General features: G+C 41.3%; 2 protein-coding genes across 3 annotated transcripts in view; both read left to right on the forward strand.

The window, feature by feature from the left end:
* Window positions 1-15,217, forward strand: part of CHST8 (carbohydrate sulfotransferase 8) — a 193,124-nt gene that overhangs the window by 37,785 nt on the left and 140,122 nt on the right. Inside the window, exon 2 of one of the 2 annotated variants that reach the window (XM_049806877.1) lies at window positions 7,751-7,974. In XM_049806877.1, the coding sequence (XP_049662834.1) occupies window positions 7,866-7,974 (109 nt within the window). In that variant the 5' untranslated portion in view covers window positions 7,751-7,865. Of the gene's footprint in view, window positions 1-7,750; window positions 7,975-15,217 lie in introns of those variants that run through there. The other variant, XM_049806878.1, reaches the window with a different exon arrangement.
* Window positions 7,917-15,217, forward strand: part of KCTD15 (potassium channel tetramerization domain containing 15) — a 231,646-nt gene continuing 224,345 nt past the window's right edge. Inside the window, exon 1 of the mRNA XM_049806881.1 lies at window positions 7,917-7,974. The gene's annotated coding sequence lies outside the window, so the exon portion shown is untranslated. The remainder of the gene's footprint in view (window positions 7,975-15,217) is intronic.

Raw genomic sequence — 15,217 nt, forward strand, 5'->3', positions numbered from 1 at the left:
CTGCGTAAAACTCACACGAGGCAGGTAGGCTTTCTCTTTTTGAATTCAAACTGCTAAACTGGTCTGTGCATCTGGCAGCGCTGACAGGCGGCTCAGGACATACCCGTTGGAGCTACCTGGGGGCGAGGGGGTCACCAAAATCCTTCGGACATTGGCTGGTATTTCAGAGAGGCGGGAAGGCTGAGCCACCTCTCTCCACTCCAGTATTTCACTTCTGATTTCCAAGGATTTGCCAGAGTCAGAGGAACCTTTAACTTCACCGGAGATTTCATTGAAGCAGGTTTAATTCCTTTCCCTGTATGAAGGAAAAATATGAATCCAGATCTTTTCAGGAAAGAATTTTGGGGAGATTTCAGGGGCAGGGCGTTTTGAACAGATTCAACTTAAAATTTCTTATATCACCCTTCTTTAGAATACTTATTTTTTGTTACTACACAAAGAAGAACGTAAGTACCTATGAAGTTGAAGTAAGCCTGACAAAATGTTTTGATTTGAAATACCAGCTGGAAACAAATTTGTCCTTTCCACATGTCAGGGAAAATCAAAGTTTTTGTTCTATTGATAAATGAGCAAGAATATAGAGACAGAAAATCCAGCACCCAAAGATGAACATTTGGTGAATGGAAGCAGCCACAGGATTAGTAGTTTCCTACTTCTTTCTATGCTAAGGAAGCTAGAAGATTTGGGGCATAATACTTGGGATTCATTTGCATTTCCTATTTCCAAGAAGAAGTGCTGACAGCTACTGAATAATATGACTTTTAATATCTCCACTTCTAGTACAGTGCCTGCATTTGTAAAACTGCTATAAAAAGTTAGTTTACTGGTGAATATGAATAATGTTTATAAATCCTTTTTTCTTCTGTCAATGTCGTGATAAGCCTGATCTAGAAGTCAGGGATAAAGCAGAGTGGACACTTGAGTGATGGGAAAACTTAGTGCCCTGTGTTTGAAGGCCTTTTGTCTTTGTAAGTGCTTTGAAGCAAGGAAATGCATACTTGGCTCAGCTTCAGAGATGAGAAGCAGCCGTTGTTCACACAACTCATAGAAACACAGCTAATGTCTCTAGAAGTGATCGTTTCAGTAATAATAGCAAATCTTTTCCTTATATTCTTGTAGTAATAGTATTCCTTTTTTCTATTCAGCTAATTGCCCACTGTCACTATCCCAGTCTATAACTATATTACACAATCTAAGTTAAAATTATCTTAATAACACATAAAGTAAGTGCTCCATTACGGCACCCTTTCAGAACGCACAAAACAAAACCCAGTAGAAGATAAAAACCCATCACAGCTCCCAGCTGCCAACAGCTCCCAGTTAAACTTCCCCAGATCAGCTACGGGAGTGCTGAAATTTAATGTGTAGTTTTTATTTCTGTCAGGTAAAGATTGACTTATAAAAATATTTCTGCATTTATAAACATCTCTCTCTGAACTGGCAATACTACCAGTCAATGCATGCCGTTAACTGGGGACAGTTTATCAAAGATAAAAAGACACCGCTGAGGCTGTGCCTGTGCAGTGCCACATTTCTCCGTGCAGAGAGCCCAGACAGCGCTGCACGGACCCGTCCCTCCACAGAGAGCTCCAGAGCACCGTGGAGACATCCCAGTTTGCCTCCCAAGACTGGTACAACCACAGCAGCGGGAGCCCGTGCCCAAGCTAATCTCTGCTGCTTAGTACCTGGTTATTCAACAGCACACAAAGCACCTGGTGGAAACGCATCAATCCCTGCTTTCAAAAGGCAAAGATACCTGCATACTGCTGCCCTCCTTTGAATAAACAGTAGGCTGTGACTCTGCTCTGAACCGGCAGCCTGCTCTCAGCTAAAGGAATATCAACTAAAGCTCGCGCAGGATGAGAAATGAAGTTTACCGTGTACATGTGAACTAGGCATTTACATTCATTCACAGGTGATTTGTAATTGTCCAATTTAGCGGTCGGCAGATGTTTGCAAAGAACTTGGGCGTTTTGTTGACTCGCTGATGTGTATGGTAATGTAAACCTGACGCTGGCATTAGTTTGCGTTCCTTGATTCACTGGGAGCTGCATCGGCACCTTGCAGTGAAGCCCTAAGCAGTGAGAGTATAAGGGTGCCCTGCAGTGGGCAGGAGCCTTACGGGGTCTCTGGCCCACCTTGGTCCTTCCCTTCCCCTGGTTCCACACAGGAAGAGAGCCTCTTCTGTTCTCATCTTGGTACAGCTCCTTTCGTCTTCAGGCTAATTTAGCTGGGCTGGTCACCAGCTATGCAGGGGAGTGAAAGCACACCGGCACCCGACTGCACGGAGGGTCAGGTAGCTTGGGTTCTGCAGGGCTCCTGTGAGCAGCCAACAGAGAGAAAGGAGGGGCTGTCGCTATCTTGTGCCCCCCCCCCATCCCTCCTGTTCCCTGCGAGTGACCAAGCTCTTGGAAAGCAACTGTTGGTAGTGCTGTGAAAGCTGCATACCCTGACATTGAGTTTCCCAAGACAGCCAGTCTCAGATACGCTACCCACATAAAAAGAAGGGGACCTAAACTAAAGATCGACAGACCTTTTCTTGCGGGCAAGTTATCCTACCGCTTTGCTCTGCAAGGTGGTTTTTTTTTTTTTTAACTTTCCTTTGAAGCATCAGCGTGGCTACTATTAGGGAAAGATCCAGTTCTAGGTGGACCAAAGGCAGTCCCCTGAGTTTCTACCAAAGAATTATGTCATGCCCTTAGATTATTATCTTATCAATGCCATTCTTCACACAGACAAGGGAGAGAACATCATGTCCGCAAAACTCATGAATGAACAAACAGCCACGTGCTATCAGACACAACCCTGAGTGCAGCCTAGCTGACCCATCTCAGATGAGGAATCAAACAACAGAGACGTTGGTAGAAAACTGTCTCTCTGTCTCTCTTGGACTGATCCATCATCATAATGTCAAATTGCTCACAGTAAAAATGTTTGGCCATTAGGCTTCCAGGCGGTGATTGCAAAAAAGCAGACCTACAAAGCACTACTTCGGTGCTACTCTTGTCAAAAGGTTTAAATAAATCTCTCCCATCATACTGGTTTGCAGTGTCTTTCAGTACTGCTTGGGAGCAGGGGGGGATTAGTCCTGCTTCTGTGCTTGTAAATAAAAGATTTGGTGCCTGAAAATTTCGCTATAATATTCAAATGTTTTCCACAAACATATTTAGAAGGTTTTTACCTAAAACTGTACACCTTTTTCCTTAAAAGGCTTGCTTTAATGATGCAACACCTATTCTCCTACCCGATGCTAATACTTCCTCACCTCACAATTCATAGGAGTACTATGGTGATTAATGAATGTCTTTGAACTGGAAAGTGCTATCTGAGTGCTAATTATTATCCACGTATACACATACTTCTGCTGCTTTCAAGGGCAGAGCATTCACATACCATGGTAATGGGAAAGCTTAGAAAAACATATATTGATACCTAGGAGTTTTATCCACCACGGAAATGTGTAAAGGGAGAATAAATTAAAAGTTAGATGTTTCAATTCATTATTGCACATTCTAGTGAACCGCTCTCCATCTGTTTAATAAGTTCAGGGCAGCTGAAAATGGAGTTTAGATTGGAAGCTGCTTGCAACCTTACCTGCTTGCACTCTCAGTAATACTAATAAGAATTATAAAAATATGTTCTTGCCCAAGCAAGGAGCACAGTTAAAGTATGTGACTGCAAAACCAAAGTGTAAGTTGAAGGCTATGGATTCGTCCAAATTCTGCCTCCCAGACGCTGGGGCTCTGCATGGATCGATCCAAAGCTCCCACTTACAGCATCCCTCTCCCTCAAAAGCCTGAGGAAGTATTGCCTGAAGAAACTGTTAGCTGAAGCTCTGCTGAAGTTTTTTATAGGTTTTTCATCTCATCCATCTTCAAAATGACGTGATTTGCGTGCAAACGATATTTTCAAATGTTTCCTTAATGAGGATATTTCATTCACGTTTATCAGTCAGTGCTAACTGCTTTCAGAGTTCCTCTGCTCCTGGAACTCGGCGACCAGCCTGGGAGGGCTCAGGAAACACATGCTCAGCAAGTATAAAGCAGCCATTCCCATTCACCAGCTTTGCTCTCCTAGTCCACGTTAATTAAAGTCAACTGATTGAAAAAATAATTACAGGCGAATAGGGAGGGGGAAAGCCTAGACCCATAATTTAAAGGTATCTGAAGGTTGTGTTTTGCTGAGAGGTGATAATTTTGTTGAGAGGAAAGAGGTTCTCTTTCCTTCTTGGACTCCCTCTGCATTCACCGCTTGCGAAGATGTGTAACGGCAACGGGCAACAAGCAGCAGCCTTTCTTTAGCGTTAATGCAAGTACATGCAGCCTTTTCTTCTTTGAATACATGCTTTCATCTACCTTTCATTGCTCTTAACGTCTTGAGGTGTCCCAAAGACACTGTAATGTATAATCTAAAAAGTTATGTGATCCTGAACACGGTTGTCCTATAGGGTGTGGAATAATGTAAACATCACAACTGCTAAAAACTGCTGCTGTAGCATTTCTCGCACTAATTAAAAACTGGCTAGGGAATCTTCTTTCTTGATGCTGCCTCTACTTCAAACAAAAACATTTCAACAAATCAAACCCAGGGAAAACGGTTTAGCGTTTTAAGCTGATAATAATTGTTTTAGAAACCCATATTTGCTTAAGGGCATAATTCATTCCAAAAATGACCTTAAAACTCAGCATTAAGCAAATATAAACCCCCTGTTATTCGGGAGTGGAAGTTTTTAAGCTGCTCTCTCTCAAATTATGATCATGCGTTTCTTGCCAGCCCTCTATCCCACCAGCTGCCGGGCCATTCCCAGCAGAGAAAGGCAGTGCCACCGACGCCAGCCGAGGGGCCGGGAGACCCTTCGGCTCTCTGCTGCGTCACAGCCTTTCCGTATAACCCTGGGCAGGACACGTGGCTCACGCCTGTCCTGTGAAACTGGGGTGGTAGTGTCCTCCTCCCCATGGGCACGCAGAGAGCGTAAATAGGTTACAAAAAGGGAAGTGTTTATATTAGGTGATCAAATACAAGAGCTTCTTAGAAAGCTCTGACTGACTGGACGGTTTTACAAAATGGTGGTGCGATTTTGGTGCTGTACCAGCCTTGCCGCAGGTGGGTTTGATTTGAAGTACCTGTTTATCCAAACCACTGACTATGTAGTGCAAACAAATTCTGTAGTGAACCAGAGAGAAGGTGGTTCATGTTCCCTAATTGTTTGCTTATAACAGCAGCGTTTGGAACTGTAACACTGTTGCTTTGAAGGCTAATCCTCCTTCCCTAATCTGACTCCCCTAGGGCTTTAGAGTTAGTATTTGACCCTTTAAAAAAATATATATATATAATAAATACATGTGCAAGAAGTCCATCCATACTACATACATATGCACAAAACAGGCACAGATGGTTCTGCACAAGGATCCATAAGGATTTGGCTTTGCTAGTGCTGAAAAACTTAGCAACATTTTCTTTTAGTTTTACTTTTAAAGGCGTGGGAAAGGTTTAAGGTGAAAAACTAATAAAAATACACAGTTAATGTCTGCCATAATTTTAACAAAAAAATAAAGCTGAATTCACCTATATAGAGAGAGAACTTAGCACTCTGCATTCAAGATACAAGAATCCACCAATGTTCCTGGCCTGGAGCTCCGGCTGCTTTACATGCTGAATAAACATAGTTCCCATTAAATAACCTTATCAACCAGAGTCACAGAAATTACTTCATCAGGACTGCAAAACCAGTGTTCTTTGGTGTATTTTAGAAATTTAGAATACCAGTACACTGCAGAAAATAAAAAAAACCTGCTATGGAAACCATGAAAAGCAAACAAGTTGCCCGTGACACCAAATATTCCAGGCACATTGAAAACAAATCTTTAAAGACTTTTCTTGGCATAACTATTTTGAATCATCATCTTTCTACAACACATCCTCCCTGCAAACCAATATTACACAGTCTTTCTGTACTTAGAACCTCCTTTGTAAACAACGACCACCTTCAAAAACCTTCCTTTAGACCAGGTCACATTTACAATTACAAATATGAGAAAAGCAAAGTGATGGCCAATCCTGCGACCTGTTGCTGATCTCCAGCCTGAGCCCTTGTGTTCAGTAATTTTCTGATAAGAAAGCCGGTTATGCTTTCGGGAACCAGTTCCGCTGCCTGTGCTCTAATGCACCTTCCTTTGTGTTACTGACAAACACAGGACCAGCATAGTTGTGTGGCAAAAGCATTTATTTTAATTAATAAAGCCATGTGGCACCGCTAATGGTTTTCCTCTCTGGTTCCCGTTCTTTCTTAGTATCTTACCAGAACCGACATCGGTTCCAGTGGGACTATTCATGGGCTTAAAGTGAAGTATTTGCCTTAGGGCTGTGCTCAGCGAGGGGTTTAGAATGACACACAACGTGCCCATCTGGGACTAGGGCTGCTGCTGGTAACGGCAAGTGTTAGAGCGGGCAGTGAGAATTTGCAGAACCGGGAGCAGGAACTTACCAGGAGTTCCCAGGGGAGGAGAGGCAGCCATGCCCGTCACTTCTGCAGACACAGCCCACTTGCTGCCCAGCTCTTTTCTCGTGTTTTCTGCAAGCCAGAAAAAGGAGGTCCAAGCACTCTGGCCAGTATTTCCCTTGGAAATCAATATGCCTGCAGAACTTTTTCAACGGGCGGCATGGTGACCTGTGGAGCAGCGTTTTAGTTCGACTGTTTGTATCAAGGGTGAAGCAGGCAGCTGCCAGTTGTTCATCCTTCTTCCCATGTTTGACATGCAAGGCGAGCTCTTGTGATCGTTTCCCCCACATTATCTCACCTTATGGTTTTCATATTGTTTAACCAGTGAAAAACAAAAAGTGACACATACTTCACTTGGAGCAAGCAAACTATTAAGAGGGGTTTCTGTGCAAATTGCAGCCATGGCATGGACGGTTTACCCAAACTGTGCTTTTTAACAGTTGTTGTGGTTTAACCCCAGCCAGCAACTAAGCACCACGCAGCCGCTCACTCACTCCCCCTCATCCAGTGGGATGGGGGAGAAAATTGTGAAAAAAGAAGTAAAACTTGTTGGTTGAGATAAGAACGGTTTAATAGAACAGAAAAGAAGAAACTAATAATGATAATGATAACACTAATAAAATGACAACAGTAGTAATAGAAGGATTGGAACGTACAAATGATGCGCAGGGCAATTGCTCACCACTCGCCGACCGACACCCCACCGGTCCCCGAGCGAGCGGCGATTCCCTGCCCCCACTTCCCAGTTCCTATACTAAATGGGACGTCCCATGGTATGGAATACACCGTTGGCCAGTTTGGGTCAGCTGCCCTGGCTCTGTCCCGTCCCAACTTCTTGTGCTCCTCCAGCTTTCTCGCTGGCTGGGCATGAGAAGCTGAAAAATCCTTGACTTTAGGCTAAACACTACTGAGCAACAGCTGAAAACATCAGTGTTATCAACATTCGTTGCATACTGAACTCAAAACATAGCACTGTACCAGCTACTAGGAAGACAGTTAACTCTATCCCAGCTGAAACCAGGACAACGATATTCTACATTATCTTTTCAACATGTTAAGAACAGTGACATATAATTAAAGATGAACCAGTGGGGCAGAAATTGACTGGATGATTGCGATTAACTGTACCAAAGAAATACTAGAGAAATCAGTTGTTTTGTCTGAACAAGGACTTAAAGCTACTAATCTGCATTGAAAAAATAAATGTTCCATACGTTAAGTTTTAGGGGTTTGTTTTTTTACCTCTTGTAGACGTCTTACGCCAGACTTCCAGATGAGAGGACGAGACTATGAGTGAAGAGTGTCCTGGAGATTGCGTGCAGTTCTTTTCCTGGGTCAGAACTGGATTGATCTGAGAACAATAATTATGAGGCTGACATGTATGTTCTCCTTCATCTTGCTGTTTGGAGCAGCTGGGCTCGTCGTCTTCATTCACCTGCAGGATCCAGAAGAAATAGTTCATCAGCAGACACCAGGTTAGCATTTCTATTTCTATTTGACTCACGAGCTCTTTCCTTTTCAACATTTTGTACTTATATCCTTAACATGTTTTACATATTTCACAGAGGTTGCCTCAACAAAGGTATGTAATTTTTTTAATGAAGGCTATTTTGAAATTAACAATTTCTGTTTAAAAAAAAGGGGTTTGCTTAAAAAACACTTCCAAGAACCAATTAACTGATTATGCAGGGATCTTTGCCAAGGTGCACAGGGTCCAGCTGGATGGAGTTAAATTTTCTGCTAAAGTTGAGACCAACTTCTGCTACCAGCTATACCACTATAAATACGAAAATGAGAAATTCTGGCAAAAGTTCAGTTCCTGCAAATATATGCCTCTGAATCTACCTTTGTTTGTATATGGTATTCAGTGTGTCATAGAGATGTAAAATAAGAGATGCATAAATGAGTAATGCAAGAAACATAAAATACTTTCCTTTAAAGTATTTAACTTCCATTAAGCTTTTCATAACTTTCATTCATATGCACACCATCGTCCTGCGCTACTAACTTTAAACTGTGAAGATCCACAAAGACCTCATCAATAAGAAAACTAAAAAACTGTGGGCTGAAATAGTGGTGTCCTTTTAAAGGAGGGGCACGCAAGAAGTATGAAAAAGCACAAGATCTCTTGATTTACTTACAGTCGCTTTCTCTTTGACTAAGGCTGTAATGAAGGCTTGTTTAGAGCCTAGACAAATGCCAGTGCAGTTACTCCAGCTCATAATAATGCCCCTGTGCACTGAGGTTTTGTCACTGTTTGCTCTTATATGCACTGAAATTCTCCTTTGACTACATACGTGCTTTATAAAAAGTCTATTCAATTGACATCTTCATTGTACAATGAACACAACTGTGTATATTTTAAAGTATTACTAACATTTCTAAAGGAGCTGAACCCTAATGCAGAGAACTGTTAAATAATTACATTAAGTACTAATTTCTGTGTCCAGGTTTATTAAGTGCTTGTTTCCATGTCACTAAACAATCTGTACTTTAATATGTTTATTATTTAGTCCAACTGCACACCAATTTTGAAAGCAGCCACTCAGCTGAAACTATAGAAATAATGAATCATCAGTGTTGTGGAAAGCAGAGAATTAACCAGTCCCTTCAGTGCTTTTGCAATTTATTTTTGTATACTTAGATGCAAAAGAGCTTACAGATTAAAACTGGCAGTATTGGCCACATTTGAATGAAATTGGCCAGTAGATTGGGGATGAGGGGAAAGACATGTGGACAGCAAAGGCAGGCAGTACTCTAATGCATCTAAGAATGTACAACTTTACATTGAAAAGTTAATTCTTTGCTCCTGAAAGAGAAGGAATTTCTAGTGGTCTCTCAAAACGAGTGCAATTTCTTCTCTATTTTCTCATTATTGGTCCCTCATCTTGACCTGTCGTACCTCTGTTCTCTCTGCCACAAACCTCTTGAACACCAACTGCTGACTGTAGTACTGTGAAGTGAAATCACTGTGAAGTGATTTTTGAGAGCAATGTAACTGTAGAAGGGGACGCGCAAGCACATTTAAATAAAAGCGAGTTTGAACAGACCTCCTACCCCCAGCAGGTAAACTCACTCCAAAACGTACCCGATTGCTGTGGGTAGGGTTCTGCATAGCTAAAACATGAACATCCCAATGATGCTGTTACTGCCAAAGGTGTGTAATCAATTGCTCCATTCTCACATTCAATTACTATTTATGTTAACAGGACTCAGACTATACCCTTGAGTAAAAGGTGCTCAATACAATTACTCTTATTTCTGTTTGGCTGATTTTCATGTTTGTTGAGTGCATTCAAGTCCCAGTGGACGCAGAAACTCCTTACATCCGCTGCTTCTGAAAATGATACCAGTTATCACTAAAACATATTAGGCAGCTAAAGGACACAGGAAAAAATATCCATTCATTTCATTAAAAAGAGAGGTAGGCATATTTCATCTCTAGACAGTCTCCTGTGAAAATCTGTCAATCACAAGCGACATTTTTGGCGTGCTGAAAAGGATCCTTCCCTTCCCCTGTTCAGTGTTTCTCCCTAAAAGGGCCTGTTTCTAACAGAGATCAGATATTCCTATAATTTGCTTGTCTGATTGCTCCCTCAATAGAACTGAACAAATGCACATGTCATTAAGCTACTTAGGACAACAGATTCTGCATGGCAAACTTTTATTGGATTAGCCTTTGCTTTTGTATTTCCCGTGTAGTTACTGTGTAGTAAAACGTATTTGCAAGATGCTGGAATCTCATCAGGAAGGCTGGAGAAAAGTCAGTAACGTTTATTTTCCACTGAAAAGTAGCATAGGAGAATTTTGCATTGTCCAAAAGGGCATTTTTCATTGTTAGTACGTTCAAGTCATCTTTAATTTAAGATAGTACAACTTATGAAACAAGATTAATAAAAATACTTTGGTACTTCAGTTTTATCTGTCTGTTCCGGAAATTGTTCTTGATTGTTTTAGTCCTAGCAAGCATGATGGTGAGACCTTGATGTACTACTTAAACCAGTATAAAATCCACAGTCATAAAACTTTAAGTAATGCTTACATTACTTTCACTGAGCAAAGTACTCCTGACAGTAGCTGTTTGTGTTGATTTGTTACTATTCATTTATTCTTTCCCTGTGCTTCACATTGCTACCTAATTGTGATGCTGTACTGAGAAAGCAATATCAAAGTAATTTTCCACAACATTAGTTACAATTTTCTTCTGATCTTTCGAGTGAAACAATCCCATCCTGTTGGCTTCTGTGAGCATATAAACCTTGATTACATTTATCTGTTGGAAACCAATGCTTACAAAGTATATGTGCCCAGGATAGCGGGTGTAGAGCCTTTTTTGCTGATTGACAAACATGCTGTCTGTGTAGTTTTATTTATATAATGCACATCGCTCTGAGCAGATGTATTTAAGACAGACGGCCATTTAGGGTGGGCAAAACAGATTTCCCAAGCCAATATATTAAATTCAGTAGATATTCCTGTGGTCATTAAAGAGACAATAACTTCACTTAACGACAGTTGTTTTCTCAGCATCTATGAAGAGTGCTATTGCTATGGAGAATGCGGGATAAAGCAGAGGTGTGGGTTGAGAAGCGGTACGAATGATAGTCATACACCGTACAGAAATGTGATGCTCTTCTAATAATTCTACCTGTATAATTATATAAAACTTGGCTTCTGCAGTAATCATGCCATTATTCTTAAACAGACACAGTAAGGATTCGTTTTGGGTCAGTCAAGAACATTTGCACATGACGGGCAAGAAAAATTTAATACATATATCCCCATCCTAATGCTAACGACTCTTGAACGTATAAATCTCCCGTCTGCGGTAGGATATTAAACATGCAAAGACTTTACAGTAACTAAATGTGCAGCCACTGCCCCGCTGTGTTTGTCCTGGAACCACGACAGGAGCTGGGAAGGGGCCTGTCCAGCCCTGTGGTTAGCAGGAGGCTTCTTCAGCGTAATGGCGTGCGCCCTCCTCTCTCTCAGGGTTTACAGTGGAAGAGTTGAGAGGGCTAACGAGCACCTTTACAGCCTCGGCCAGGGCCACTGCGGTTTATGAGATCGCTGACAGCATGGAGAACTTGGATTTGTGAGAGCTGCATTTGGCTGGTACAAGAGAGAGCAACTTGGACAAACGATGTCAGCAAGTGAGAGAAGAGTCTAGAGGAGGCAACCCATCCTGACAGCTCTCAGGTGGATTTCAAATGCCTACACAAACTTCTGAGCTGCAGACCAGCCAGTCCGTGGGCTGGAGACAGGATTGTGGTCATGAATAGCAGGTGGTCAGGGGAGGTCATGAATGCCAGGACCACCGCTTCCGAGCTGCACCAGGGACACGGTATCTATAGTTGTACTACAGTATCTATAGTTGTACTTAAGACCATGTGCTCTATGGACTTCAGTCAGAAGAGAAGGGATGTTCTAAAATGGTATCTACTTTTATAATAGGAGATTTTGCCAAGTAAAAACTAGGGGAAGTATTGATATTCCTCCACACCTATATTCACGTAGCAAATTTCTCTCTGCATGGCGAGTAGGTCCGTGGGAAAAAATTATTGGGTTTTTGCGGTATGGTTACTGAATTCACAAACCTGTAAGAGTTTTCAGTTACAACTTTTAAAGATGAATATATATGGACACACACTCCTCTGGGAGCTGGTAAAAGGTGGAAAATACATCTCAAAGGATGCACGTTGTGAAAGCTCCAAAAGGGTAAAACCAGGGAGTAGGATGGAAATGGCTTTGCACTCTGCCTATATCAGAATTTGAAAGTCAGGTATGAAGATAACCAAGCCTGAAACTCATCTGACTGATATTCTGCAGTGATTGCTGTCCTTAGCTCGTCTACCAGTTTCTAACATAATACTGTCATCTTCTTTATTTTCTGCTTTACTAAGGGTTTGGTAGGGAGGAGTGGGAGGAAGGAGAGACGACAGTCTGAAGGGCTGGCATGCGAATGCTATTGCAAACCTGATGGCACAAGGGATCCACAGTGCAGAAATCTTACTGTATATTGCAGTAGTCTCAGAGCAAATACCAATATTGTAGCTATACTGAAATTTTCTTAATTACTTATTCAGAGCACATACACCTTGTTACTCACAAATTACAGTCCTATGCACATCTCCACGTTGGCTGTACATTTCCATAATACTATCCTACTGCACAATGTACCACTGGTTTGTCATACTGGAAACTTCTTATAAATACAATTGAAAATGAACTAGCACTGATATATAATTTCAGAAGTAATTTTCCTACAATTTGTGACTTACTTCTCTTTATAAACTGGAAGACATTTAATCTGCTTCTCAACTAACAGCATCAGCAGAAATCGTGAACAAAAGAATCTGGTGACTGTAGCAGATGTCAGTGGGCTCGCCAATACTCTTTTCAAGCAAAAGCGGCATACTGGTATGCGTGTAAGGGTAGCTTCCACTAGCTCAAGAGTGGATGAACCTTCTGCAGTTGTATCCTCTGAGTCTTCTTTAGCTGAATTTCCTCCAGCAAAGGACTTCTCTGTGTGCAGACTAGTTCCCAAATGTCTGCAGTTATTGGGATGAAAAGAAAAAGATCTATTTTCTTGTCTGCAGAGGCAAGGCACTTAGTAAGGGAAATGTGGTCTTATGAGTATGATATTCCATTTTCTGTTGCTTGGAATGGTTGTGGTTTAGACTGACTGTGAATGTGAACCTGGTTATTTTTTACATTGGAAAGAAGTGCTCGCAATGATTTCATCAGTCTACTGCTATAGGGGGATCAAACACTGTCCAGATGGTTACAAAGGAAACCCTACACCACACAGCCAGTGCAAACCTGTTCAAAAGAAATGCAATCCAGTGCTGAAAGCAATCACATATAAGCTGTTTTATCACAAGTAATATATAGAGATTGTCTCCTACAACGCTTTTTCCCTGCTTTCATGACTGTGCCATATCCTTGGCAGTCTTATGAAAAATGCAGCATTTATTTATGACATGGTATTGAGAGAGCGCCACTTTTTTTTTCTTTTCTTTTTTTTTCAGTTTCTGTTAGAATGCTTTAGCCTAAAGCCTATTAAAGCAAATACAGCTCTTAGCTATAGCATCACAGGCCAGCATTTATAGGACCAGTATTTCCTGCCAACCATCAGCAAGTGCTTTACAGGAGTCAGAGCGCTTCGGTGTTAGACTGTGGAGTTGGGATCCAAAGCTGCTGCAGTTTGTCCCTGTCCTGCCCTACTGCTCATAGATTGTGCCGTATTGTGTTAAATCAGGAAATTCACCTGCTAAATGTTTCCATTTCCTATTATAAAGGGGGTTCTCTGCAGGGATTCAAGGTACCTAAGGACCACGAGGTCCTACACGAAGATGCAAGACCAAACCATACTGGGACATAATCACAAAATTCAGTGCATTACTAGCAGTGGTTATAATCCCACTGTGCACAGACACATCAGACGACTGAACCAGATCCACTGCCCATTTATTTGATGGCATAAAGTCCATGTCACCTAATCCCAAATGTATTTATCAGCATAAAAACAGAGCGATGTAGTGCTAAATCACTCACATAGCGCAGCTTCCACTTCCACAAATTTCCTTATCCTCTCTTTTTCTGTAAGCGCTTCTTCTCAGATACTGACTGGTTAAAAAAAGAGGTTTGATATTTCTTTTAAAGCCTACTTTTAAAAACTGTCAGAGGTTGACACTTCTTTGTTGTGTCTGGCAAAATAAAAAGTGACCTGCCATCTCAAAGCTGCATTCGTTTATGGTGCTTGGCAACATATCACAGGCACAACTCAACCGCAATGTGATATGTCAGAAGGCTCTCAGAGTGGCAGCTTTATGAAAGTATATTCCTAGGGAACAAGCCTGGATGCTTCTCAGATTCCCCTGGAAATTTGCAGAGGCATTACAGAAATGTGCAAAAGTTGATCAGCAGACTTTCATTTCACCTCAAAACATTTATTCTAAATATAAGGCTATATTGAATTTTTCATAGAAAATGTGTCAGTACTAGAAAGCCTCCTTCCATATGCCAGCTGTCATTCAGTTTGCTTGATTTTTAAAACTCGATACCACATTGAGGAGCTTAGGTGAGTTGAAAATACTTTCTGGATTTTCTAAAGTTTATGCCATTTTAAACGTCTTATAATATATGTTTCCATTTCTCAAAGTTATTAACGTTCACCTAAAAGCTTAACCAAAAGTTCCTCTCTCCAGCAACACCATCCTTTTTTCATTTCGTAAACATTAATTTTCCTTTCATGATTCTAGTGGAGCTTGAAATTAAAGGTGGCTTTCTTCTCTATTATGGCTTGCTTTGTGTATCAGCATCAAAACTGCGAGTTAACTATGGTTTCAGCACCAGTCAAGAGAGCATAAAAAGCCAAATAATTGATCTTGTATAGGCCCTACACAAGAGCAACTTCTTGTGGACATCTTTATCATTTACTCCAAATGAATAATCTCTTTTTGAAAGTAAGTGACTGGTTTTGGATCTGTCACCACTTGACATACGCAAGGTGATTAACTGACTTTAATCTTATTCTGTACAGGCCCTATCCTACAAGATGCTAGCTTACAGCATCAATGCAGAAAATCACTTCAATATCAACTGAGTGGCTCGACTGTTAGCTCTACTCCAGTGCCTGAAGTGCTCTGCTGCCTGAGGGTCAGAATATTCTGCATCTTGTAAAATTAAGTCCCCTCTTTGTCCCTTTTTGGTCTC

This window comes from Accipiter gentilis, chromosome 7 (genome assembly GCF_929443795.1).
Source record: "Accipiter gentilis chromosome 7, bAccGen1.1, whole genome shotgun sequence".
NCBI classification, from domain to species: domain Eukaryota; kingdom Metazoa; phylum Chordata; class Aves; order Accipitriformes; family Accipitridae; genus Astur; species Astur gentilis.